Source organism: Borostomias antarcticus (genome assembly GCF_949987555.1).
Source record: "Borostomias antarcticus genome assembly, chromosome: 16".
NCBI lineage: Eukaryota > Metazoa > Chordata > Actinopteri > Stomiiformes > Stomiidae > Borostomias > Borostomias antarcticus.
The window spans coordinates 23975777-23996489 of record NC_140249.1 but is presented as its reverse complement, the minus strand read 5'-3'; the positions used below and the strand labels follow the sequence as shown (position 1 = coordinate 23996489).

The following is a 20713-nucleotide window of genomic DNA, read 5'->3' as shown; positions in this document are numbered from 1 at the left end:
CTTGTATTGTTTCCTTTTTATGCTCTTTATGTAGGCTACATTTATATCTTTTAAATTTGATGTTGTTATTTCTTCCAAAATGTTTGTATATCAATCTTTGTTAAATAAAATGTTTTTTTTTAAACAAACAAACAAAAACTTCACGCCCAATGAAATATAAACACCGCCTCTTTAATAATTGTAGGCCAACCTCAGCCGGAAGTTGTTGACCAATCGCGTTTGAGCGCTGATGAAGTGATTCAGTGATTCAGTGCCCGAGGGGGCGGGACCATGGAGGTATATCTGGACCTGGACAGCATCGCTCACCCGAGGTTTCCATTATCTTTAGGTCTTTACCTGTAACCACACAGAGAAGGAGCTGCTGTTTAAGGATGTCGGTGGCTGGGTTAAAGAAGCAGTTTCATAAAGCCAGTCAGGTAAGGAAGCTTGTCTTGGTCCAGGTTTGGTAAGGAACCTTGTCTTGGTCCCGGACCAGGTACAGGTTTGGTAAGGAACCTTGTCTTGGTCCCGGAGCAGGTACAGGTTTGGTAAGGAACCTTGTCTTGGTCCAGGTAGGTGTGGTAGGAACCTTGTCTTGGTCCAGGTAGGTGTGGTAGGAACCTTGTCTTGGTCCAGGTAGGTGTGGTAGGAACCTTGTCTTGTCAAGGTGTGACCGTGTGGATAAAGACTTATTATGACGACGTACCGTGACCACGCGCCAGGTTCGCAGAGGAGAAACACGAAAATAGATCTAATTTAAATAGTAACCTACCAGTCAGTGATATTGTTATCTACATTTCTGTTTTGTCTGAGGTTAAATAGTAACCTACCAGTCAGTGATATTGTTATCTACACGTCTGTGTTGTCTGAGGTTGACTGTCCAAACGCCCTTATGAGAAAAGAAGTGAGCACACCTTTGATAAAGTGCCAGCTTGGATATAGAGTTGAGTGGCAGGTGGTGTCAGTACGTCTGCAAGACAAAGACAGGCGTTTCAGATACACACTAAAGGAGCTACACTCGACAGAATAGAACAAAGTTGAGGCCCATGACTTAAACATGGCAACATTTGTTGACTTTTTATTTAGTTACGTCATAATAAATCATATGTTCTGCGTTACTGCAGGCTTTGTGGGTATTGTGCAACATAGGTTGTAAACACCTGGGCAACTACGTAAGGCTTCAGGCATAACTTTATTGCACAACTTCATCTTATCACGGCAGCGTGTACATGTGTAGTGGTGTGTACTGACACTCCAAGCCTCTTGTGGGCATGGTGCCAGCATTGAGAGGGGTCTTTATGACCGGCTGAGCTCAAGGGCCAGACTAGTTGGGATCCAGGGCCATTCTCAGGGACCATATCCATGAGCTTTGTTCACTCGGTCTGCTCTTTAGTACTATCTACAGATAATATATTGTCATTACTCAGCGATGTGAACACCCCCACCTTTTGTATACAATGCTTTTTTTTTGCACTTCATTTGCACATATCCACTAGCCTGGCATCACCTTCTTGATCACATGGCGTTAGGTATATAATAATATATGTGTGTGTGTATATATATATATATACACACACACACACATATACATAGTGTATCTCTCCCTCTCTCTCTCTCTCTACCCTTGTTCTTTTTCTCTCTCTACCCCTTGTTCTTTTTCTCTCTATTACCCTTGTTCTTTTTCTTTCGTTCCTCTCTCTCTCTCTCTCTCTACCCTTGTTCTTTCTCTCTCTCTCTCTCTCTCTCTCTCTCTCTATTACCCTTGTTCTCTTTCTCTCGTTCCTCTCTCTCTCTCTCTCTCTCTCTCTCTCTATTACCCTTGTTCTTTTTCTCTCGTTCCTCTCTTCTATCTTTCCACAGCTGCTGAATGAGAAGATCAATGGAGCTGAAGGAACAAAGCTGGATGAGGATTTCCTGAAAATGGAAAAGGTCAGGGTTCACCGTTTGTGCTCTTCTCTTTTCAAGGACTGTAGATGAAACGGTGGTGAGTCATCTTGTTGGATATAATCAGGAAAACTTCAGAGGGAGAGAACTTTTATTTGATAATCTAATTTTCTACCCCTCTCTCTCTCTCTGTGTCCTTGCCATTGACCATGGTAGAAAATTCACATCACCCACAAAATGGTTCTTGAGCTTGTGCCCCAAACCACCGACTTCCTCCAGCCAAACCCAGGTATGGAACCGCAGTTCATTATCCAAGTGTTTTGTGAGTGATGCTATGTGCGTGTTGAGACTGTGACTATGACTGATGTGCAGCCCACAGGGCCAGACTGGGCCTGCTCACCACAGTGGCCAGGATCCGTGGGCAGGCGACGGCAGTGAGCTATCCCCAGACAGAGGGCATTCTGGGAGACTGCATGTTGCGCTACGCTAGGGAGCTGGGCGAAGGCTCTGGCTTTGGTACGTAAGTCAACACATTATCGGTGTGTTCACAGTCAACATTCAGACACAACAAACTCACGTCTAGTTTGTTTGTGAGAGGAGGTTGGATTGCTTACTCCTTTAAATAAAGAAAAAGGAAAAATCGCTCCAGCTTCCTTCATCCTGTGCCAGAGGCATATTATGTGATTCATAGCGCAAATGCTTCTCAATAGCTCTTTGATTACTTGCTTTCTTAAAGGAGTGTTCTTTCTTAAAGAGTCAAGTCCTCTATGTCTTCCATGCAGGCGGGGCGCTGGCAGAGATAGGCCAGGCTCTGAAGCAGATGGCCCAGGCCAGGGACGCCCAGGAGATCAGCGTGAAACACAACTTCATCAACCCTCTACAGGCCCTCCAAGACAAGGACCTGAGAGAGATAGGGGTAAGCCTCATCAGCATCACTCAGTCAGAACAGACAGACTGATTAATGCTTTCGCCACGGGAACCAGTATCTGATTAATGGTCAGTCATCTACAGTGTGTGCTTGGCTTATTGAATGTTAAAGGGATAGTCTGGAATTTTGGACATAATGCCTTATGTACAACTTAGCTAATTATGTTGCTGCTTCATCATTTTCAGCTGCTTCCATGTTGGCGTTCATCTTGCTAATGCAAGTGCAATGCAATGGTACAGGCAGGCTAGCATCCACTACCAAACACACTTAAACACTACACAGAGCATCCAAAGCAAATAAAATATGACGACAGTCTGTTGGGTGTTAATTTGAGTGTTAAGACCTTAATTTTTTAAGTCAATCTATTGTTGAATAGCTGGAACCAGTACATGTGCATCTCAAAAAATTTGAATATTGTGAAAAAGTCCATTATTTTCTGTAATTTAATTCAAACAGGGAAACTTTCATGTATTATAAATCCATCACACAACGTGAAATATTTCAAGCCATTTTTGTTGTAATCATTATGATTGTACAGTGTGTTCAGTATGTTCATTTATACACTCAATACTTGGTCGGGGCTCCTTTTGCACAAATTACTGCATCAACATGGAGCAACATGGAGGCAATCAGCCTTGAAATATTTCACTACACCTGTATTGAATCTATAATATACAGTATTTAAGTTTCACTTTTTGAATTAAATTACGGAAAATAATGAACTTTCCACAATATTCACATTTTCTGAGATGCACCTGTGTGTCTCCACACTTTGTGCAAAGTATGTACTTTGTAAGGGCAACTGTACAGTAGTACGCTACTAGTAAAAAGTATGAGATTTTGGAAGCAGCTTACTGTACTGGACGTCCCTCACGGTCGCCCATTCTCCCTGTAAGCCAGTCCCTGCTCGGGTCCAGCAAGAACAAACAGGGGTCGATGTTTCAACAACGTTTAAGGATGAGAATGTTTCAGATCAGTACTTTGAGCAGCCAGCTTTTGTTGAACCTTTAATCTGCAGTATCACCTGAGAAAACTGGAGGGCCGCCGGCTAGACTTTGACTACAAGAAGAGACGCAAAGGGAGGATCCCCGATGAAGAGATCCAGCAGGCGTTGGACAAATTTGCTGATTCCAAAGAGCTAGCTGAGAGAAGCATGTTCAACCTCTTAGAGAATGATGTGAGCAAAATGAATGAATTCACTTGAAATTCATTAATTAATTAATTGAATGTAAACAGTTGCATGTTGGGACGTTGAGTCTGCTTGTTTTTTTCTCAGTGATTCTGACATTTTCTGCAATATATATAGTCAGTAGTTGCCAAGTGACGGCCATTTTTATTTATGAACATAGTAGTGCAAAGTGCTCATAGGAAGGGATGCTATCTCATTAATCCCACTTTCTAAAACTCCCCCTCCGCCAAGATCCTGACCTGTTTCCCTGATCTAAAACTCCCCCCTCTGCCAAGATCCTGACCTGTTTCCCTGACCTGTGTCAGAACGACCTTCTCTGAAGCCTGTTGTGGTCCTGCAGGTGGAGCAGTTGACGCGCGTCTCCTCCCTGGTCGGAGCCACTCTGGACTATCACCGCCAGTCCTGCCAGATCCTGGAGAGTCTGAGCAGCAGTCTGCATGCTAGGTGAGTAGGGCTGGGAATCGAGTCCAATTTCAAGAATCGATTCGATTCCGATTCACAAGGTTCAGAATCGATTATCACGATTTGATTTGATTCGATTCAATATCGATTCGGTTAGTGTTACTAAAACCTGTTTTTTTAGCTATAACCTTAATTACATGACTGCCAAGTTATGCAACACATCAATACTAGGGCTGGGTATCGATACTGATTTCCAAAAATGAATGAATGAATCATTGAATGAATGAATGAATGAACTATTCATTCCTTCATTTATTCATTCATTCATTAAATGAAAGATCGATTTTGAGATTCATGAATCGATTCTGAATCATTTGATTCAGAATCGATGAATCGATTTTTTGAACCCAGCCCTATAGGTGAGGACCAAATCTGTGTTCACTTATGATATCTGACGGTAGGGGACCACATCTTAACTCAGCACTTCTGACTTCAATGTCGTTTACAGGGGTAACACTGACAGGGAACGTGTTTTCTATGTGTCATAGGTTGGCTTCTGCAAGTAACCGGCCAAAGAGAGTGTTCAGGCCCAAATCTATCAAGACGAATAACAACCATTCTCAACCAAATGGATTTCCCCCCAGATCATCGATCAAGTCAGAGGCATCCTCAGGTGAATGGCTTGATCAATTATTCATGGGAATCTCGCTGACTCAGCTCTTCAAATCATGTTTTAGCAGCAACAAATGCTCTCTTTTCAAACTCAGCACTCCTGTACGTTATATTTTATTACAGATTATAAGCCAATAAGCCAAGCCAATTTTTGTCAGCTTTTCTCTGCTAAGGATACACATTTTTCCTTTTTGTTTAAGTGGTGATAATGTTCATGTTCACCTGAGGTTAATAAAGTACCACTGACAGAAACACTTTAATTTGCAACATTAGTAGAGCAAGGTATGGGATGGGGGGGGGGGGTGTAATTACAGGTATTATTACATAGTAATAAATGTGCACATACCCCACTGACCATCTCACAATAGTCTTAATCCGATAATAGTGGAGTACAGTGGTTACATTTCATTACAAGATGCAGTATTTGTGTGTTAACTGAAAACTGCAGTGGGGAAGGAGACTATGAACTAAAGTACTAAACCATTAAGTTCTCATGTTCCTAGATGACAGCTTCACAGACACACCTCTAAGGCCAGAGAGCCCTATAGTCTGCCGTGGTGAGTGAGCCCACATGCTCAGTGGTTTGAACATTTTGTAGAGTTCTAGTAGGCTGTTAAAACGCTGTTCTTTCCCTCAGACGATGGTGGGCTTGTTCTGGACCAGCCCTGCTGCAGGGCGCTCTACACCTTCCAGACCCAGAACGACGGAGAGCTGGGCTTCCAGGAGGGAGACCTCATCACCCTGACCAGCCAGATCGACGACAACTGGTACGAGGGCATGATCCGGGGCGAGTCGGGCTTCATCCCCGTCAGCTACGTCAGCGTCCTGGTTCCTCTGCCTCAGTGACGCCCTCCACTGCTGCCCGCCGGGAACGCCATCGCTCTGAACAAGCCACGGCAATGAATTTCATTCCAATTGATTTGTTGACTCAAATTATTTCTCAGTGTACTTTAGATGTAGAGGCACTTCAGGACTGTTTCAGCCAAGCTTCTTCTAAGTAATGCTCTTACATTATATCACCTGACCTGGCACCAGATGATTGAATGCCATTTCTCCATGTTCTTAGGTGTGTGTCCCCCCCGGTAGTCTACAGCCCACCTCTGTGGTCCTGTGGTTGCGCCACAGTAAAAGCGCCACAGTAAAAAGCGCCACAGTAAAATCACCACAGTAAAATCACCACAGTAAAATCCAATAGATTATTTCAACACAAACCCTGTTTGTCAGCTGTTACCATTGATGACATCTTTGTCTGTAGCTTCTTTAAATTCTAAACCTTTTTAAAAATAGAATTATGTCTGAAATGTGCTATAAATGCTGCTATGCTTGATAGAGCACCCGTAGACACAGTAGAGCACCTTAAACATCTGTTCAGTAGGATTTGTGGTACAATACAAGGAGAAGGAGTCGGTCTTTAATTATATGTGGCGTACTGGTGTACTATCTGATACTTCTACTCTTACTATCTGTTTCTACGCTGCTAGATGGCTCAGAGGTAGTAGTCTGCTGCACATTATAGATAGAAGAAGAGGAAAGTTCCTCTCAACCTCAGAATATGCCTCCTTTGCTGACCAGTGTGTGTTGCCCTTTAACTAACATTAGCCACTTGTTGCCTTTAAGCACTTTCTGAAAATATATGTTGCTGTTGTAGCCTTGAAGTCCACTGTGTTTGTACGGTTTGTATGTATTCTTTCGGCAAGAACACTCACAGAAACAACTGTTAGTCCCTTACTAGTGGGTTAAGCAACAATATATTGTAGATTTTACTGTAAGTAATGCTGTCACAAATTCAGTGTGAACCACTTGAAATGAACTGTTATATCAAAGTTGTGAAAAATAAATAATATGGTGTATTTGAATATTCTAAAATGGGTAATAAGTAATTACATTCATGTAATTATAGTGGAATAGCTCAGAGATTGAGTGAGGTGACATTAAATCAGAGTAATTATGCATAGACTATGATTAGATAAATGTTTCGTCATTTAAATGCATCACACTGTTTATATGTCCCCATTATTGTGAACAGGTTCTGAGCTATCCTTACTTTGACCAATAAACCAAGAAAATCTTTATTTTAGTCGGTGGACTATTTTTGTGATATTAATAAACAAAGTGTAATATTTACCATCAGGCTCTCTGTGTGTCATGATTATTAGTTTCTGATATAGGCAATGTATTAAGGCATCAGAATTAAAATTAGACTTTTATAACCAGTCAAAAAGTCCTCATAGTTGCTTTATAGACAGAAAAGCTTACAGATGTCAGAAAAAAAATACCTGGAGATTTTAGTTGTCAGGATATGACACCTCCGGCCATTATGTGGGGTTCGTCCACTTTGATGGTGGCAGACTGATAGGACACTTGTTTTCCTGACTGGACATGGCTCCTAATCGCTAAAAAGCAATCACTTCTTATTTCAGGATTTGAATTGACCGCCAGTCCAATTAGCTGGGCTGTTTACACCCAAAAGGGGGCGTGGCATGATGCGGGGGCAAATTACCCGGATGTGCTCTGTCTCCGTCAGCCAACGGTCGAGCATTTTGGCCCATCTGGCGCACCGTAGTCGGTTCTAGTAGCAACAGGCGCTAAACTACCGATTATCAAAGCAAAGTTTCTGCGCTCTTCTGGACCATTATAGGAACTATTACCAAACTAACCATATATCCTAACTTCTGCAAGTTAATTCCCACTCCGGTTGGTATGTACCTACAGTTAATGAACGAATCTTATGGCCAGGGTGGATCCTGTAAACGTTAGTGCTAGTTCTAGCACCAGTTAGCCATGCTATGTCTATGTTTACCAACATATATATTTTGCTAAGTGCTAGCTAGCCTAGCTAGAAGTGGCTAGCTAACGTTAGCTTGACTAAACATGGCTAGTAATTAGCTAGCCTAGCTAATTACCAACAACTAAGTAACGCTAGTTACTAGCTAGTGTAAGTTATAGTTATATAGTTAGACTTGGTTATCTACCCATCTACTAACTTGTTGTGTGTGTAAGTTGTGTGTTTAGATCACAATCCCGTTACACACCAGCAGGGGGCGGTAGAGATGGCTCATAAACCACCGTTTACTACTTTGTGTCCTTTTTCAATAAAGTTTACAGTAATGTGGAGCTCATAGGTTTAGTTCAGCTTTTAACATTAACTTTAGATGGAGTTAGCTCTAACTCGTTGGGACACAGTTTATTTGTCACATCGGACCCACTAAAGAGAGACACCCACCCACTAAGATGAAGAACTCAGGCTCCTGGCAGCTTTGTTGTTTTGCAGTTAATTAATTCCATTCTGTCATAGTCCATCCACCCACTGGTATGAACAGAGCTGTGTGTGTGTGTGAGGATGAGTCTGTGTGTGTGTGTGTGTGTGTGTGTGTGTGTGTGTGTGTGTGTGTGTGTGTGTGAGGATGAGTCTGTGTGTGTGTGTGTGTGTGTGTGTGTGTGTGTGTGTGTGTGTGTGTGTGTGTGAGGATGAGTCTGTGTGTGTGTGTGTTTGTGTGTGTGTGTGTCTGTGTGTGTGAGGCACAGAGAGAGAGAAAGAGAGAGAGAGAGAGAGAGAGAGAGTGTTTGGGTGCCAGCCCTGACAGCTGTCCGTGTGTGTGTGTGTGTGTGTGTGTGTGTGTGTGTGTGTTAGCCGTTGCCATGGAGGAGGTGACTCGTCTGGTGTCGACGGGCGACTGTGTGAAGATCTGGGACTCTGCCTCCATGCTGGTTCTGGATCAGTTCAACCCGCATTGCCCCGGACACCCCGTAGCCCAGGTGTGCTGGAGTAGCAACAGTATCCTTCAAAAATGACCTTCATTCTGTCAGGTTTGAGAGACTTTGTCACACAAAGTTTGTGTCACACAACTGGTGCTGTTTGGCTGGATGGTGTATGTTATGTCTTTATGTGTATAATGTGCATGTCTTAAGTGATGTCAGTTATGTCGTGGGTGTGATGTCATGTCTTTATGTGTAGAGTGCATGTCTTATGTGACGTCAGTCATGTTGTCATGTCCTTATGTTGTATATGCAGGGCTGAAAATTAACACCTGCCACCGGCCAAATGCAGGTTAAATTTCCAATTGGCGACTAGATTTCGGAAGGTTATCTGAAAAATATATATACTTGGCCGGTAGATTTTTTCATCTACAGTCCCCTTGGCAGGTGACTCACCATGAGCCAAAAAGTTAATTTTCACCCCTGTGTATATGTGTCTCATGTCTTGTCATTTTTAATCTTTGTGGACCCCAGGAAGATTAGCTGTCGTTTTGCGACAACATGAGCATAAAACCCGTTAAGGATTCCCAGTAGACGCTGAGTGTCCCTTAACCGGACCCTCAGACCAGTACCTGGTCAGCGCCAGCAGCCTGGGAGACAAGCTGGTGGTGTCCAGCCTGAAGTCCTCGGCCCAGTCTGTCCTGGAGCTCGCAGAGGGGGTGAGTAAGACACTCGTACGCCCCATGACCCGGCCATTCCAGTGTAATGAACGCGCGTGACTCGTCACGTTGGTTTGCCCCGTCACTCCGAGGCCGGCCCCTGCGGTCGATCGACACGGTCACGGCTCTTCTCTGTCCTGGCCCTGCAGTGGTGGAATGAACTGCCCACGGATGTCAGGACAGCAGAGTCGCTGCCTATCTTTCACCACAGGCTCAAAGCTTACTTCTTCAAGAAGTACTACCAGGATCCTCCCTCTTAAGCACCTATTACATTTTTAGATTGCTATTCTTGCACTTTGCCTTCAGCACTAGATTATGCTCTTAGTCACTTGTTTTAGAAAGAAGATGCACTTGTGAATTCTGGCAAGTAGTAGTACATTGGCTTTTCCTACGTTAAGTGCAATTATTGTAAGTTGCTTTGGATAAAAGCGTGAGCTAGATGACTGTGATGTGATATTTGTGTGTCCGTCCTCTCCAGAACAAGCAGACCCGTGTCAGTCTGAACTCCACCTCTCAGTTCCTGGTCAGCGGAGGTCTGGACAACTCCGTTAACATCTGGGATCTGAAGACTAAGAGGCTCCACCGCAGCCTCAAGGTACCTGAGCATCACACAACTGAACCCAGTACTACTGAACCCTACTACTACTGAACCCTACTACTGAACCCTACTACTGAACCCTGTACTACTGAACCCTACTACTGAACCCTACTACTACTGAACCCTACTACTGAACCCTACTACTGAACCCTACTACTGAACCCTGTACTACTGAACCCTACTACTGAACCCTACTACTACTGAACCCTACTACTGAACCCTACTACTGAACCCTACTACTGAACCCTGTACTACTGAACCCTACTACTGAACCCTACTACTACTGAACCCTACTACTGAACCCTACTACTACTGAACCCTACTACTGAACCCTACTACTGAACCCAGTACTACTACTGAACCCTACTACTGAACCCTACTACTGAACCCTACTACTACTGAACCCTACTACTACTGAACCCTACTACTGAACCCTACTACTACTGAACCCTACTACTGAACCCAGTACTACTACTGAACCCTACTACTACTGAACCCTACTACTGAACCCTACTACTGAACCCAGTACTACTACTGAACCAGTACTACTACTGAACCCTACTACTACTGAACCCTACTACTGAACCCAGTACTACTACTGAACCCTACTACTGAACCCTACTACTACTGAACCCAGTACTACTACTGAACCCTACTACTACTGAACCCTACTACTGAACCCTGTACTACTACTGAACCCTACTACTGAACCCTACTACTGAACCCAGTACTACTACTGAACCCTACTACTACTAAACCCTACTACTGAACCCTGTACTACTACTGAACCCTACTACTGAACCCTACTACTGAACCCAGTACTACTACTGAACCCTACTACTACTAAACCCTACTACTGAACCCTGTACTACTACTGAACCCTACTACTGAACCCTACTACTGAACCCTACTACTACTGAACCCTACTACTGAACCCTACTACTACTGAACCCTACTACTGAACCCAGTACTACTACTGAACCCAGTACTACTACTGAACCCTACTACTGAACCCAGTACTACTACTGAACCCTACTACTACTGAACCCAGTACTACTACTGAACCCTACTACTGAACCCAGTACTACTACTGAACCCTACTACTGAACCCAGTACTACTACTGAACCCTGTACTACTACTGAACCCTACTACTGAACCCTACTACTGAACCCAGTACTACTACTGAACCCTACTACTGAACCCAGTACTACTACTGAACCCTGTACTACTACTGAACCCTACTACTGAACCCTACTACTGAACCCTACTACTGAACCCAGTACTACTACTGAACCCTGTACTACTACTGAACCCTACTACTACTGAACCCTACTACTACTGAACCCTACTACTGAACCCTACTACTGAACCCTACTACTACTGAACCCTACTACTGAACCCTACTACTGAACCCTACTACTACTGAACCCTACTACTACTGAACCCTACTACTGAACCCTACTACTACTGAACCCTACTACTGAACCCTACTACTGAACCCTGTACTACTACTGAACCCTACTACTACTGAACCCTACTACTGAACCCTACTACTACTGAACCCTACTACTGAACCCTGTACTACTACTGAACCCTACTACTGAACCCTGTACTACTAGGTCACAGAGGTATTGTGTTGTTGGCTTGTTCATGGTAAACAAAACCTGATAACTTCATTTATTTTTTTATTTTGTATTTTTTAAATGTGTATTTTCACTGCTCTCAGCACCCAGACACACACACATACACACATGTACAGACAGACACACAGTGTATATTAGTCAGTCTACATTAGGTGTATATTGGTCAGTCTACATTAGGTGTTTATTGGTCAGTCTACATTAGGTGTTTATTGGTCAGTCTACATTAGGTGCATATTAGTCAGTCTACATTAGGGGTATGTAGTACTCCCTTCACCCCTCACAGGTGTCAGACTGCAGGGATACCAGCGTGTCTACGCTGCTCCTACATGCAGAGACTGGTTTCTCAGACTGCAGGAATACCAGCATGTCTACGCTGCTCCTACATGCAGAGACTGGTTTCTAAGACTGGTCTCTCCTGGTCCCTCTCACCAGGAGGAGCACAAGGAGGAGGTGACGTGCGTTTCCTTCAACAGCAACGACAGCTACATCGCCTCCGGCTCCTCCAGCGGGGACATCGTCCTGCACAGCGTCACCACCAACCTGTCGAGCAAGGCGTTTGGTCACGGCGCCAACCAGGTGAGCGCCGGCCTGACCCACTGTTACTGTGCGGGGGTGGAAGATGAACCTGACGCGCCAGATGGTTTGTTCCACTCAACCATCTGGGAAGGGTTAGTTGGAAACTGTTTGGAAGAGGGCAGGCACTTTCAAAACTAGGCCGGTGATTGGATGAACCATCTGCCAATCACGGGCCGACTTCAAGCCAGTCGGGAGAAGAGCGACAACACCTTTTCCTCTCCTTACAACCCTCTCTCCTTCCCCCCCTCTCCTCTCTCTCTCTCCCTCTCTCTCCTTCCCCCCCCCCCCCTCTCTCTCCCTCTCTCTCCCCCCTCTCTCTCTCCCTCTCCCCCCCCCCCTCTCCTCTCTCTCTCCCCCTCTGTCTCTCTCCCCCTCTCTTTCTCCTTCCCCCCCCCCCTCTCTCTCTCCCCCCCCCCTCTCTCCTCTCTCTCCCCCTCTGTCTCCCCCCCCCCCCCCCCTTCCTACTGCTCAGCCCATCCACGACCTGAAGTACTCTGCGGTCAAGCGCTCCCTGCTGGGCAGTGTGTCCGACAGCGGCTCCGTGGTGCTGTGGGACTCCAACACCCAGAAGGAGCTGCACGCGTTTGACTCCGCCCACAAGGCTCCGGCGTCGGGCCTGGCCTTCTCGCCCACCAACGACCTGCTCTTCGTCACCGTGGGCCTGGACAAGAAGATCGTCTGCTACGACACGGCCAGTAAGATGTAAGAGTGCTTCTTCTCGCGCTGAGCTGGTCAGGAACACTCGGCCGTCATGGTCACCTGGTCCCCGGAGCTGCTGACCTGAACCACAAACACACTGTACAGTTCAGCCTGGCAGGATGCGGTGGAAAGGACAGGATATTACATGGAAAGGGCAGGATATTACATGGAAAGGACATGGAAAGGACAGGATATTACATGGAAAGGACAGGATATTGCATGGAAAGGACAGGATACTACATGGAAAGGACAGGATACTACATGGAAAGGACAGGATATTACATGGAAAGGACATGGAAAGGACAGGATATTGCATGGAAAGGACAGGATATTACATGGAAAGGACAGGATATTACATGGAAAGGGCAGGATATTACATGGAAAGGACAGGATATTACATGGAAAGGACATGGAAAGGACAGGATATTACATGGAAAGGACAGGATATTACATGGAAAGGACAGGATATTACATGGAAAGGACAGGATATTGCATGGAAAGGACATGATACTACATGGAAAGGACAGGATATTGCATGGAAAGGACATGATACTACATGGAAAGGACAGGATATTACATGGAAAGGACATGGAAAGGACAGGATATTGCATGGAAAGGACAGGATATTACATGGAAAGGACAGGATATTACATGGAAAGGACAGGATATTACATGGAAAGGACAGGATATTACATGGAAAGGACAGAATACTACATGTGTTTGTGGACTAATACAGGAGTAGTATGTGACTATGTACAGGAGTAGTATGGGCTAGGATGGTTTGGTTGTTGTTGTTGTTGTTGTTATTATTATTATTACTTATTGTGCTTTGGATAAAAGCGTCTATTAAATAGCTATTGTAATGGTGCCTGGCAGGCGTTTCGTCTTTGATCACAGTCCTAATCTGAAATGGTTTATTGTAGAAACGGGAATTCACTGTTGTGGAAGTGTCTGTCTGCTCTGATTTGACATTGTGTGTGTGTGTGTGTGTGTGTGTGTGTGTGTGTGTGTGTGTGTGTGTGTGTGTGTGTCAGCGTTCTCCGCAGCGTGCGGGTAGAGTCTCCGTTGACGGCCATCGACTTCACGCCGGATGGGACGGGGCTGGCGGTGGGCACCACCCAGGGGCGTGTCTACCTGTACGACCTGCGCAACCTCAGCGCCCCCACCAGGACGGCCGCCGCCCACAAGACCTCCGTCACCTGCCTGCGCTTCCAGAGCTCCCCCAGAGGTCACGCCAAGGTCAGATAACACTAGACTACCCCAGAGGTCACGTCAAGGTCAGACATCACTAGACTACCCCAGAGGTCACATCAAGGTCAGACAACAACACTAGACTACCCCAGAGGTCACGTCAAGGTCAGACAACACTAGACTACCCCAGAGGTCACGTCAAGGTCAGATAACACTAGACTACCCCAGAGGTCACGTCAAGGTCAGACAACACTAGACTACCCCAGAGGTCACGTCAAGGTCAGACAACACTAGACTACCCCAGAGGTCACGTCAAGGTCAGACAACACTAGACTACCCCAGAGGTCACGTCAAGGTCAGACAACACTAGACTACCCCAGAGGTCACGTCAAGGTCAGACAACACTAGACTCCCCCAGAGGTCACGTCAAGGTCAGATAGCAACACCAGACTACCCCAGAGGTCACGTCAAGGTCAGACAACACTAGACTACCCCAGAGGTCACGTCAAGGTCAGACAACACTAGACTCCTCCAGAGGTCACGTCAAGGTCAGACAACACTAGACTACCCCAGAGGTCACGTCAAGGTCAGATAGCAACACTAGACTACCCCAGAGGTCACGTCAAGGTCAGACAACACTAGACTACCCCAGAGGTCACGTCAAGGTCAGATAGCAACACTAGACTACCCTAGAGGTCACGTCAAGGTCAGACAACACTAGACTACCCCAGAGGTCACGTCAAGGTCAGACAACACTAGACTACCCCAGAGGTCACGTCAAGGTCAGACAACACTAGACTACCCTAGAGGTCACGTCAAGGTCAGACAACACTAGACTACCCCAGAGGTCACGTTAAGGTCAGACAACACTAGACTACCCCAGAGGTCACGTCAAGGTCAGACAACACCAGACTACCCTAGAGGTCACGTCAAGGTCAGACAACACTAGACTACCCCAGAGGTCACGTCAAGGTCAGACAACACCAGACGCACTTTAGCTCTAAAATGTTCCTGTATTGACAGGATTTTGTGAGAAGATGATAGTCCAATATATGGTAACTTCTGTGACCACAAGGGGGCGATCTCAGACAGGTTAATTATATGGTATCTTCTGTGACCACAAGGGGGCGATCTCACAGGCGTTTGTAATTTCAGTCTTCCTCCACAAATTCCAGTGACGTTTTTTTTTTAAGCTGTTTTCTTTATATGTACTATTCTTCTCACTGTTGATGTGAGTTGATTTGTTTGTTTGTTTGTTTGTTGGTTTAGCCTTCTAGAAATGATTGATTATTTTCTAAACGTTCTGGGGCAGCTGATAGAAAGTTGAGCTGATGGGGTTCTGCTCCCCCCACTAGGAGGCGCTGTCTCCTTCCATCTACACAGTAAGAATCCAGTCTGATGTGCTGTTACAGTGCTGTATCCATGGTGACGTGCCGTTACAGTGCTGTATCCATGGTGACGTGCCGTTACAGTGCTGTATCCATGGTGACGTGCTGTATCCATGGTGACGTACTGTTACAGTGCTGTATCCACTGTGATGTGCTGTATCCGTGGTGATATGCTGTATCCATGGTGATGTGCTGTATCCATGGTGACGCGGTGTGTATCACGTCCTAATCCCAGCCTATCAGATTAACCTGCTGTACGGCTGACCGACCGCATGATGAATGAAGATCCAGACCCCTGTTTCAGAACCTGTCTCTAGTCCTTAATCCGGCGTATGGTTGTGATTGGCTGGCGCTAGTGATGTCTGTAGCTAGTCTATTCTCTTTCTGTTCCCTTTCTTCTTCTTCAGTCTAGTAAAGCCGTATCCAGCAGGAGCTCCGGTACCAACCCTAGCAGGAGGATCGCTGCCAAGCTGGGCAGCCCCCCTGTCCCCTCCCCCGCCAGCGTCACCACGCCCACCTCCACAGCCCCCTCCGCCTTCCCTGTCCCCTACCCCGCAGACAGAGAGGACGGCCAGGGACAGACTCCAGGAACGGGTAAGACTCCGCTAGACTCACCAGTCAGTCTCTCCCCCTCCTCTCTCTCCTTCCCCCTCTTCTCTCTCTCTCCCCCTCTGTCTCTCTCCGCTAGACTCACCAGTCAGTCTCTAAACGCTGCTCTCAACCAGACTGATTCAGAGTGGTGTAGTGATTCAGAGTGGTGTAGTGATTCAGAGTGATTCAGAGTGGTGTAGTGATTCAGAGTGATTCAGAGTGGTGTAGTGATTCAGTAGTGATTCAGAGTGGTTTAGTGATTCAGAGTGATTCAGAGTGGTGTAGTGATTCAGAGTGATTCAGAGTGGTGTAGTGATTCAGAGTGATTCAGAGTGGTGTAGTGATTCAGAGTGGTGTAGTGATTCAGAGTGGTGTAGTGATTCAGAGTGGTGTAGTGATTCAGAGTGGTTTAGTGATTCAGAGTGGTTTAGTGATTCAGAGTGATTCAGAGTGGTGTAGTGATTCAGAGTGGTTTAGTGATTCAGAGTGGTTTAGTGATTCAGAGTGATTCAGAGGTGTAGTGATTCAGAGTGGTGTAGTGATTCAGAGTGGTGTAGTGATTCAGAGTGGTGTAGTGATTCAGAGTGGTGTAGTGATTCAGAGTGGTGTAGTGATTCAGAGGTGTAGTGATTCAGAGTGGTGTAGTGATTCAGTGTGTAGTGATTCAGAGGTGTAGTGATTCAGAGTGGTGTAGTGATTCAGTGTGTAGTGATTCAGAGTGTAGTGATTCAGTGTGTAGTGATTCAGAGTGGTGTAGTGATTCAGTAGTGATTCAGAGTGGTGTAGTGATTCAGTAGTGATTCAGTGTGTAGTGATTCAGAGTGGTGTAGTGATTCAGACTGATTCAGAGTGGTGTAGTGATTCAGACTGATTCAGAGTGGTGTAGTGATTCAGTAGTGATTCAGTGTGTAGTGATTCAGTGTGTAGTGATTCAGTGTGTAGTGATTCAGAGTGGTATAGTGATTCAGAGAGTAGTGATTCAGTGTGTAGTGATTCAGTGTGTAGTGATTCAGAGTGTGAATGACTCCGTGTGCACAGGTCCCAAGGTGGAGGTGTTCTCCCGGGAAGCTGAGGGTCATCACGGGGGCGACCGGCTGCCCAGCCTGGACAAGTTCATCAATGCCGGACGCAACAGCATGGACATCTTCTCCCCCGTACGAGAGGGTGAGACAGCTCTCCTGGTCTCCGTCTCCCTCCACTCTCCTTCTGTCCAGATAAACTAGCTTCTTACTCGCCCTGTCTTCTAGACTTTTCTGAAAGAATTCATTTTTTTAGAAACACTGGACTAAAAACATACTTAAAACACACGACGTTTCGGTGTTCATCCAAACTCCTTCATCAGTTGTTTGGTGCACAGGAAGTAACTCTGGCAATTGTAGACACAAAGGAGTCACATGACTGAGACGTTGAGGTCACATGACTGTCTTCTAGATTACAGAGCCCATGGGATGAGTGCGGATGCTGCAGGAGGAATCAAAGGCAATGGTAGGATGTCTGTTTGTCAACCTCAATAGATACGTAAGCTACGGCGGCTTTATGAGAAACTAAATTGTGGCGTGTTCAAATGTACCACAGGAAGCAGCGTGGATGTGTTCTCCAGAGAAGCAGAGGGGCAGCACAGCGCGGAGACGTTCAGCAAGGCGGGAAGAAACAGTCTGGACATCTTCTCTCCCGTCAGAGAAGGTGAGACTGAGATTCCTGTCCTCTCGCGTGCTTGCGTCTCTCGTAGCGGCTTGCTCAGGCGCTGTGTCCTTCTCTCTAGATTACAGGGGTCCTGGCGGGAGTGCAGAGACGTCGAGCGGGAAAAAAGGTAACGATAAATAACACGAGATTGAGGGTCTCATCTTGTTTTTGGCTTCTCTCTAATGTAAAGATGATTTCCTTCGCTTCTCTCATCTTCTTGTAACCAGTAGTTGAATGTGTTACGTGTTGTAACCAGTAGTTGGATGTGTTACGTGTTGTAACCAGTAGTTGGATGTGTTACGTGTTGTAACCAGTAGTTGGATGTGTTACGTGTTGTAACCAGTAGTTGGATATGTTACGTGTTGTAACCAGTGGTGTGTGTGTGTGTGTGTGTGTGTGTGTGTACAGATCTGGAGTTCCAATCTTCCTACTCCGGGGGCCCCCCCCATCGCAAGACGCCCCTGGGCACCTCGGGGGGGCGCTGCTACAGCCCCCTTTCTGTCTTCCAAACCCCTCCACCAATCACAGAGGAGGAGGCCCAGCCCCCAGCAGCCCTCTCAGATCTGACCAGGGTGAGTCCTATACAGACCCCCCCTCCACCACACTGACCTGACCAGGACCAGGGTGAGTCCTATACAGACCCCCCCTCCACCACACTGACCTGACCAGGACCAGGGTGAGTCCTATACAGACCCCCCCTCCACCACACAGACCTGACCAGGACCAGGGTGAGTCCTATAAAGACCCCCCCTCCACCACACTGACCTGACCAGGACCAGGGTGAGTCCTATACAGACCCCCCCTCCACCACACTGACCTGACCAGGACCAGGGTGAGTCCTATACAGACCCCCCCTCCACCACACTGACCTGACCAGGACCAGGGTGAGTCCTATACAGACCCCCCCTCCACCACACTGACCTGACCAGGACCAGGGTGAGTCCTATACAGACCCCCCCTCCACCACACTGACCTGACCAGGACCAGGGTGAGTCCTATACAGACCCCCCCTCCACCACACTGACCTGACCAGGACCAGGGTGAGTCCTATACAGACCCCCCCTCCACCACACTGACCTGACCAGGACCAGGGTGAGTCCTATACAGACCCCCCCTCCACCACACTGACCTGACCAGGACCAGGGTGAGTCCTATACAGACCCCCCCTCCACCACACTGACCTGACCAGGACCAGGGTGAGTCCTATACAGACCCCCCCTCCACCACACTGACCTGACCAGGACCAGGGTGAGTCCTATACAGACCCCCCCTCCACCACACTGACCTGACCAGGACCAGGGTGAGTCCTATACAGACCCCCCCTCCACCACACTGACCTGACCAGGACCAGGGTGAGTCCTGAGTTCGGATAACCACACAGACCTGCATCAGTCCGTGCCCTGTTTGATTGACAGGACGACAAGACCAGCAGCTCCAGTCTGGAGGGCCAGAGCCCGCCCTCATCATCAGCCCAGACCTCCCAGAGCCAATCAGCTCCGTTCTTCACCCCGGAGCCCAGCCGCAGAGCCAATGACACGCAGGCACAGCTGAGATACGACACGCCTGTCAACGGAGCTCCGCCCACTAAAGCACAAGGTAATGTGAGTGTATGTGTAGTTAAATAATGCATGTATCAATACTATGGTAGCGCAGATCCACTCACGCTATGGGCAAAGATACATTTTTGCCACCTAAATGAAGTTAACTTTGACTGATATAAAGGTGTGTTTGCCAAGATCGCAAAGTTGCGTCAAAGGTGTAGGAGCAGTTAGATACTGGTACATGACCAGGTTAGACTGGTAGATACTGGTAGATGAGCAGGCTGGAATGGTATATACTGGTAGATGAGCAGGTTGGAATGGTATATACTGGTAGATGAGCAGGTTAGACTGGTATATAATGGTAGATGAGCAGGTTGGAATGGTATATACTGGTAGATGAGCAAGTTAGACTGGTAGATACTGGTAGATGAGCAGGTTAGACCGGTAGACGACCGGAGGCGGTTGAATGACGGTGTGGACCGGAGGTGGTTGAATGACGGTGTGGACCGGAGGTGGTTGAATGACGTGTGGACCGGAGGCAGTTGAATGACGTGTGGACCGGAGACGGTTGAATGACGTGTGGACCGGAGGCGGTTGAATGACGGTGTGGCCCCGTGCCCGTAGGCCCCGTGGCGGCGGCGGTGGCGTCCTCTCTGTCGCAGCGCATCATGGAGACGGTCGGCACAGAGGGGGGCGGAGCTCCACTCACCGCCCTGCAGGTCCAGTTCATCCGCAACATGATCCACGAGACCCTGGAGGACTTCAGGTCAGTGTGGCTCTCACTGGACTACATCACCCACAATACCTCACTGTACTACATCACCCACAATACCTTTCACTGTATTACATCACCCACAATACCTTTCACTGTATTACATCACCCACAATACCTTTAACTGGACTACATCACCCACAATACCTTTCACTGTATTACATCACCCACAATACCTTTCACTGTACTACATCACCCACAATACCTTTCACTGTACTACATCACCCACAATACCTTTCACTGTACTACATCACCCACAATACCTTTCACTGCACCAGACAGGATCACCCGTAGTACCTCTCCAGATGCTCAGAGCTCCTTAGATGGGAGGAAGGGGATGTAGAGATGAGAGAATCTATTCATTCTGCTGCAGGCCGACATGTTTTATGCCCCTGACTCTTGAAATGTCCTCCAACGCACTTTTAATGAGCGAAACATCAGTGCCTCTCGAGTGAGAATAAAGGTTTGAAAAGAAATGCTGTGGGAAGTTTGACCCGTTCCTGCCTTTCTTCCCCCTCCAGGGACGCCTGCCACAGAGACGTAGTCAACCTGCAGGTAGAG

General features: G+C 46.8%; 2 protein-coding genes across 4 annotated transcripts in view; both read left to right on the top strand.

Annotated features, from left to right (window-relative positions):
- The first annotated feature begins 349 nt into the window (after nucleotides 1-349).
- Nucleotides 350-6131, top strand: sh3gl3b (SH3-domain GRB2-like 3b). Of its 2 annotated transcripts, XM_084450723.1 has the most exons (10): nucleotides 350-416; nucleotides 1840-1908; nucleotides 2080-2152; nucleotides 2236-2379; nucleotides 2646-2779; nucleotides 3810-3968; nucleotides 4321-4424; nucleotides 4931-5055; nucleotides 5558-5611; nucleotides 5692-6131. In XM_084450723.1, exons 1-10 carry the CDS (start codon nucleotides 372-374, stop codon nucleotides 5898-5900), a joined length of 1116 nt encoding a protein of 371 aa, XP_084306849.1. In that variant the 5' UTR covers nucleotides 350-371; the 3' UTR covers nucleotides 5901-6131. The 2 variants fall into 2 exon arrangements, with proteins under 2 accessions (XP_084306849.1, XP_084306850.1); XM_084450724.1 differs by lacking the exon at nucleotides 5558-5611.
- A 1516-nt stretch (nucleotides 6132-7647) lies between these two features.
- nedd1 (NEDD1 gamma-tubulin ring complex targeting factor) overlaps nucleotides 7648-20713 on the top strand; it is a 13645-nt gene continuing 579 nt past the window's right edge. The window contains exons 1-16 of one of the 2 annotated variants that reach the window (XM_084450756.1): nucleotides 7648-7752; nucleotides 8686-8829; nucleotides 9375-9469; nucleotides 9948-10064; nucleotides 12144-12287; nucleotides 12760-12989; nucleotides 14021-14225; nucleotides 15973-16159; nucleotides 17195-17320; nucleotides 17588-17641; nucleotides 17732-17839; nucleotides 17919-17966; nucleotides 18248-18411; nucleotides 19255-19435; nucleotides 20005-20146; nucleotides 20674-20713. The exon at nucleotides 20674-20713 is cut by the window's right edge and continues 27 nt beyond it. In XM_084450756.1, coding sequence (XP_084306882.1) covers nucleotides 8694-8829; nucleotides 9375-9469; nucleotides 9948-10064; nucleotides 12144-12287; nucleotides 12760-12989; nucleotides 14021-14225; nucleotides 15973-16159; nucleotides 17195-17320; nucleotides 17588-17641; nucleotides 17732-17839; nucleotides 17919-17966; nucleotides 18248-18411; nucleotides 19255-19435; nucleotides 20005-20146; nucleotides 20674-20713 — 1977 coding nt within the window. In that variant the 5' untranslated portion in view covers nucleotides 7648-7752; nucleotides 8686-8693. The remainder of the gene's footprint in view (nucleotides 7753-8685; nucleotides 8830-9374; nucleotides 9470-9947; nucleotides 10065-12143; nucleotides 12288-12759; nucleotides 12990-14020; nucleotides 14226-15972; nucleotides 16160-17194; nucleotides 17321-17587; nucleotides 17642-17731; nucleotides 17840-17918; nucleotides 17967-18247; nucleotides 18412-19254; nucleotides 19436-20004; nucleotides 20147-20673) is intronic. The other variant, XM_084450757.1, reaches the window with a different exon arrangement.

Excerpts from the sequence above, each read along its gene's own strand:
- sh3gl3b (XM_084450723.1), top strand. The coding sequence starts at position 372 with ATGTCGGTGGCTGGGTTAAAGAAGCAGTTTCATAAAGCCAGTCAG. Across the intron at positions 1,909-2,079 it reads ATTTCCTGAAAATGGAAAAG|AAAATTCACATCACCCACAA; the intron begins GTCAGGGTTCAC and ends TGACCATGGTAG. Across the intron at positions 2,153-2,235 it reads CTTCCTCCAGCCAAACCCAG|CCCACAGGGCCAGACTGGGC; the intron begins GTATGGAACCGC and ends ACTGATGTGCAG.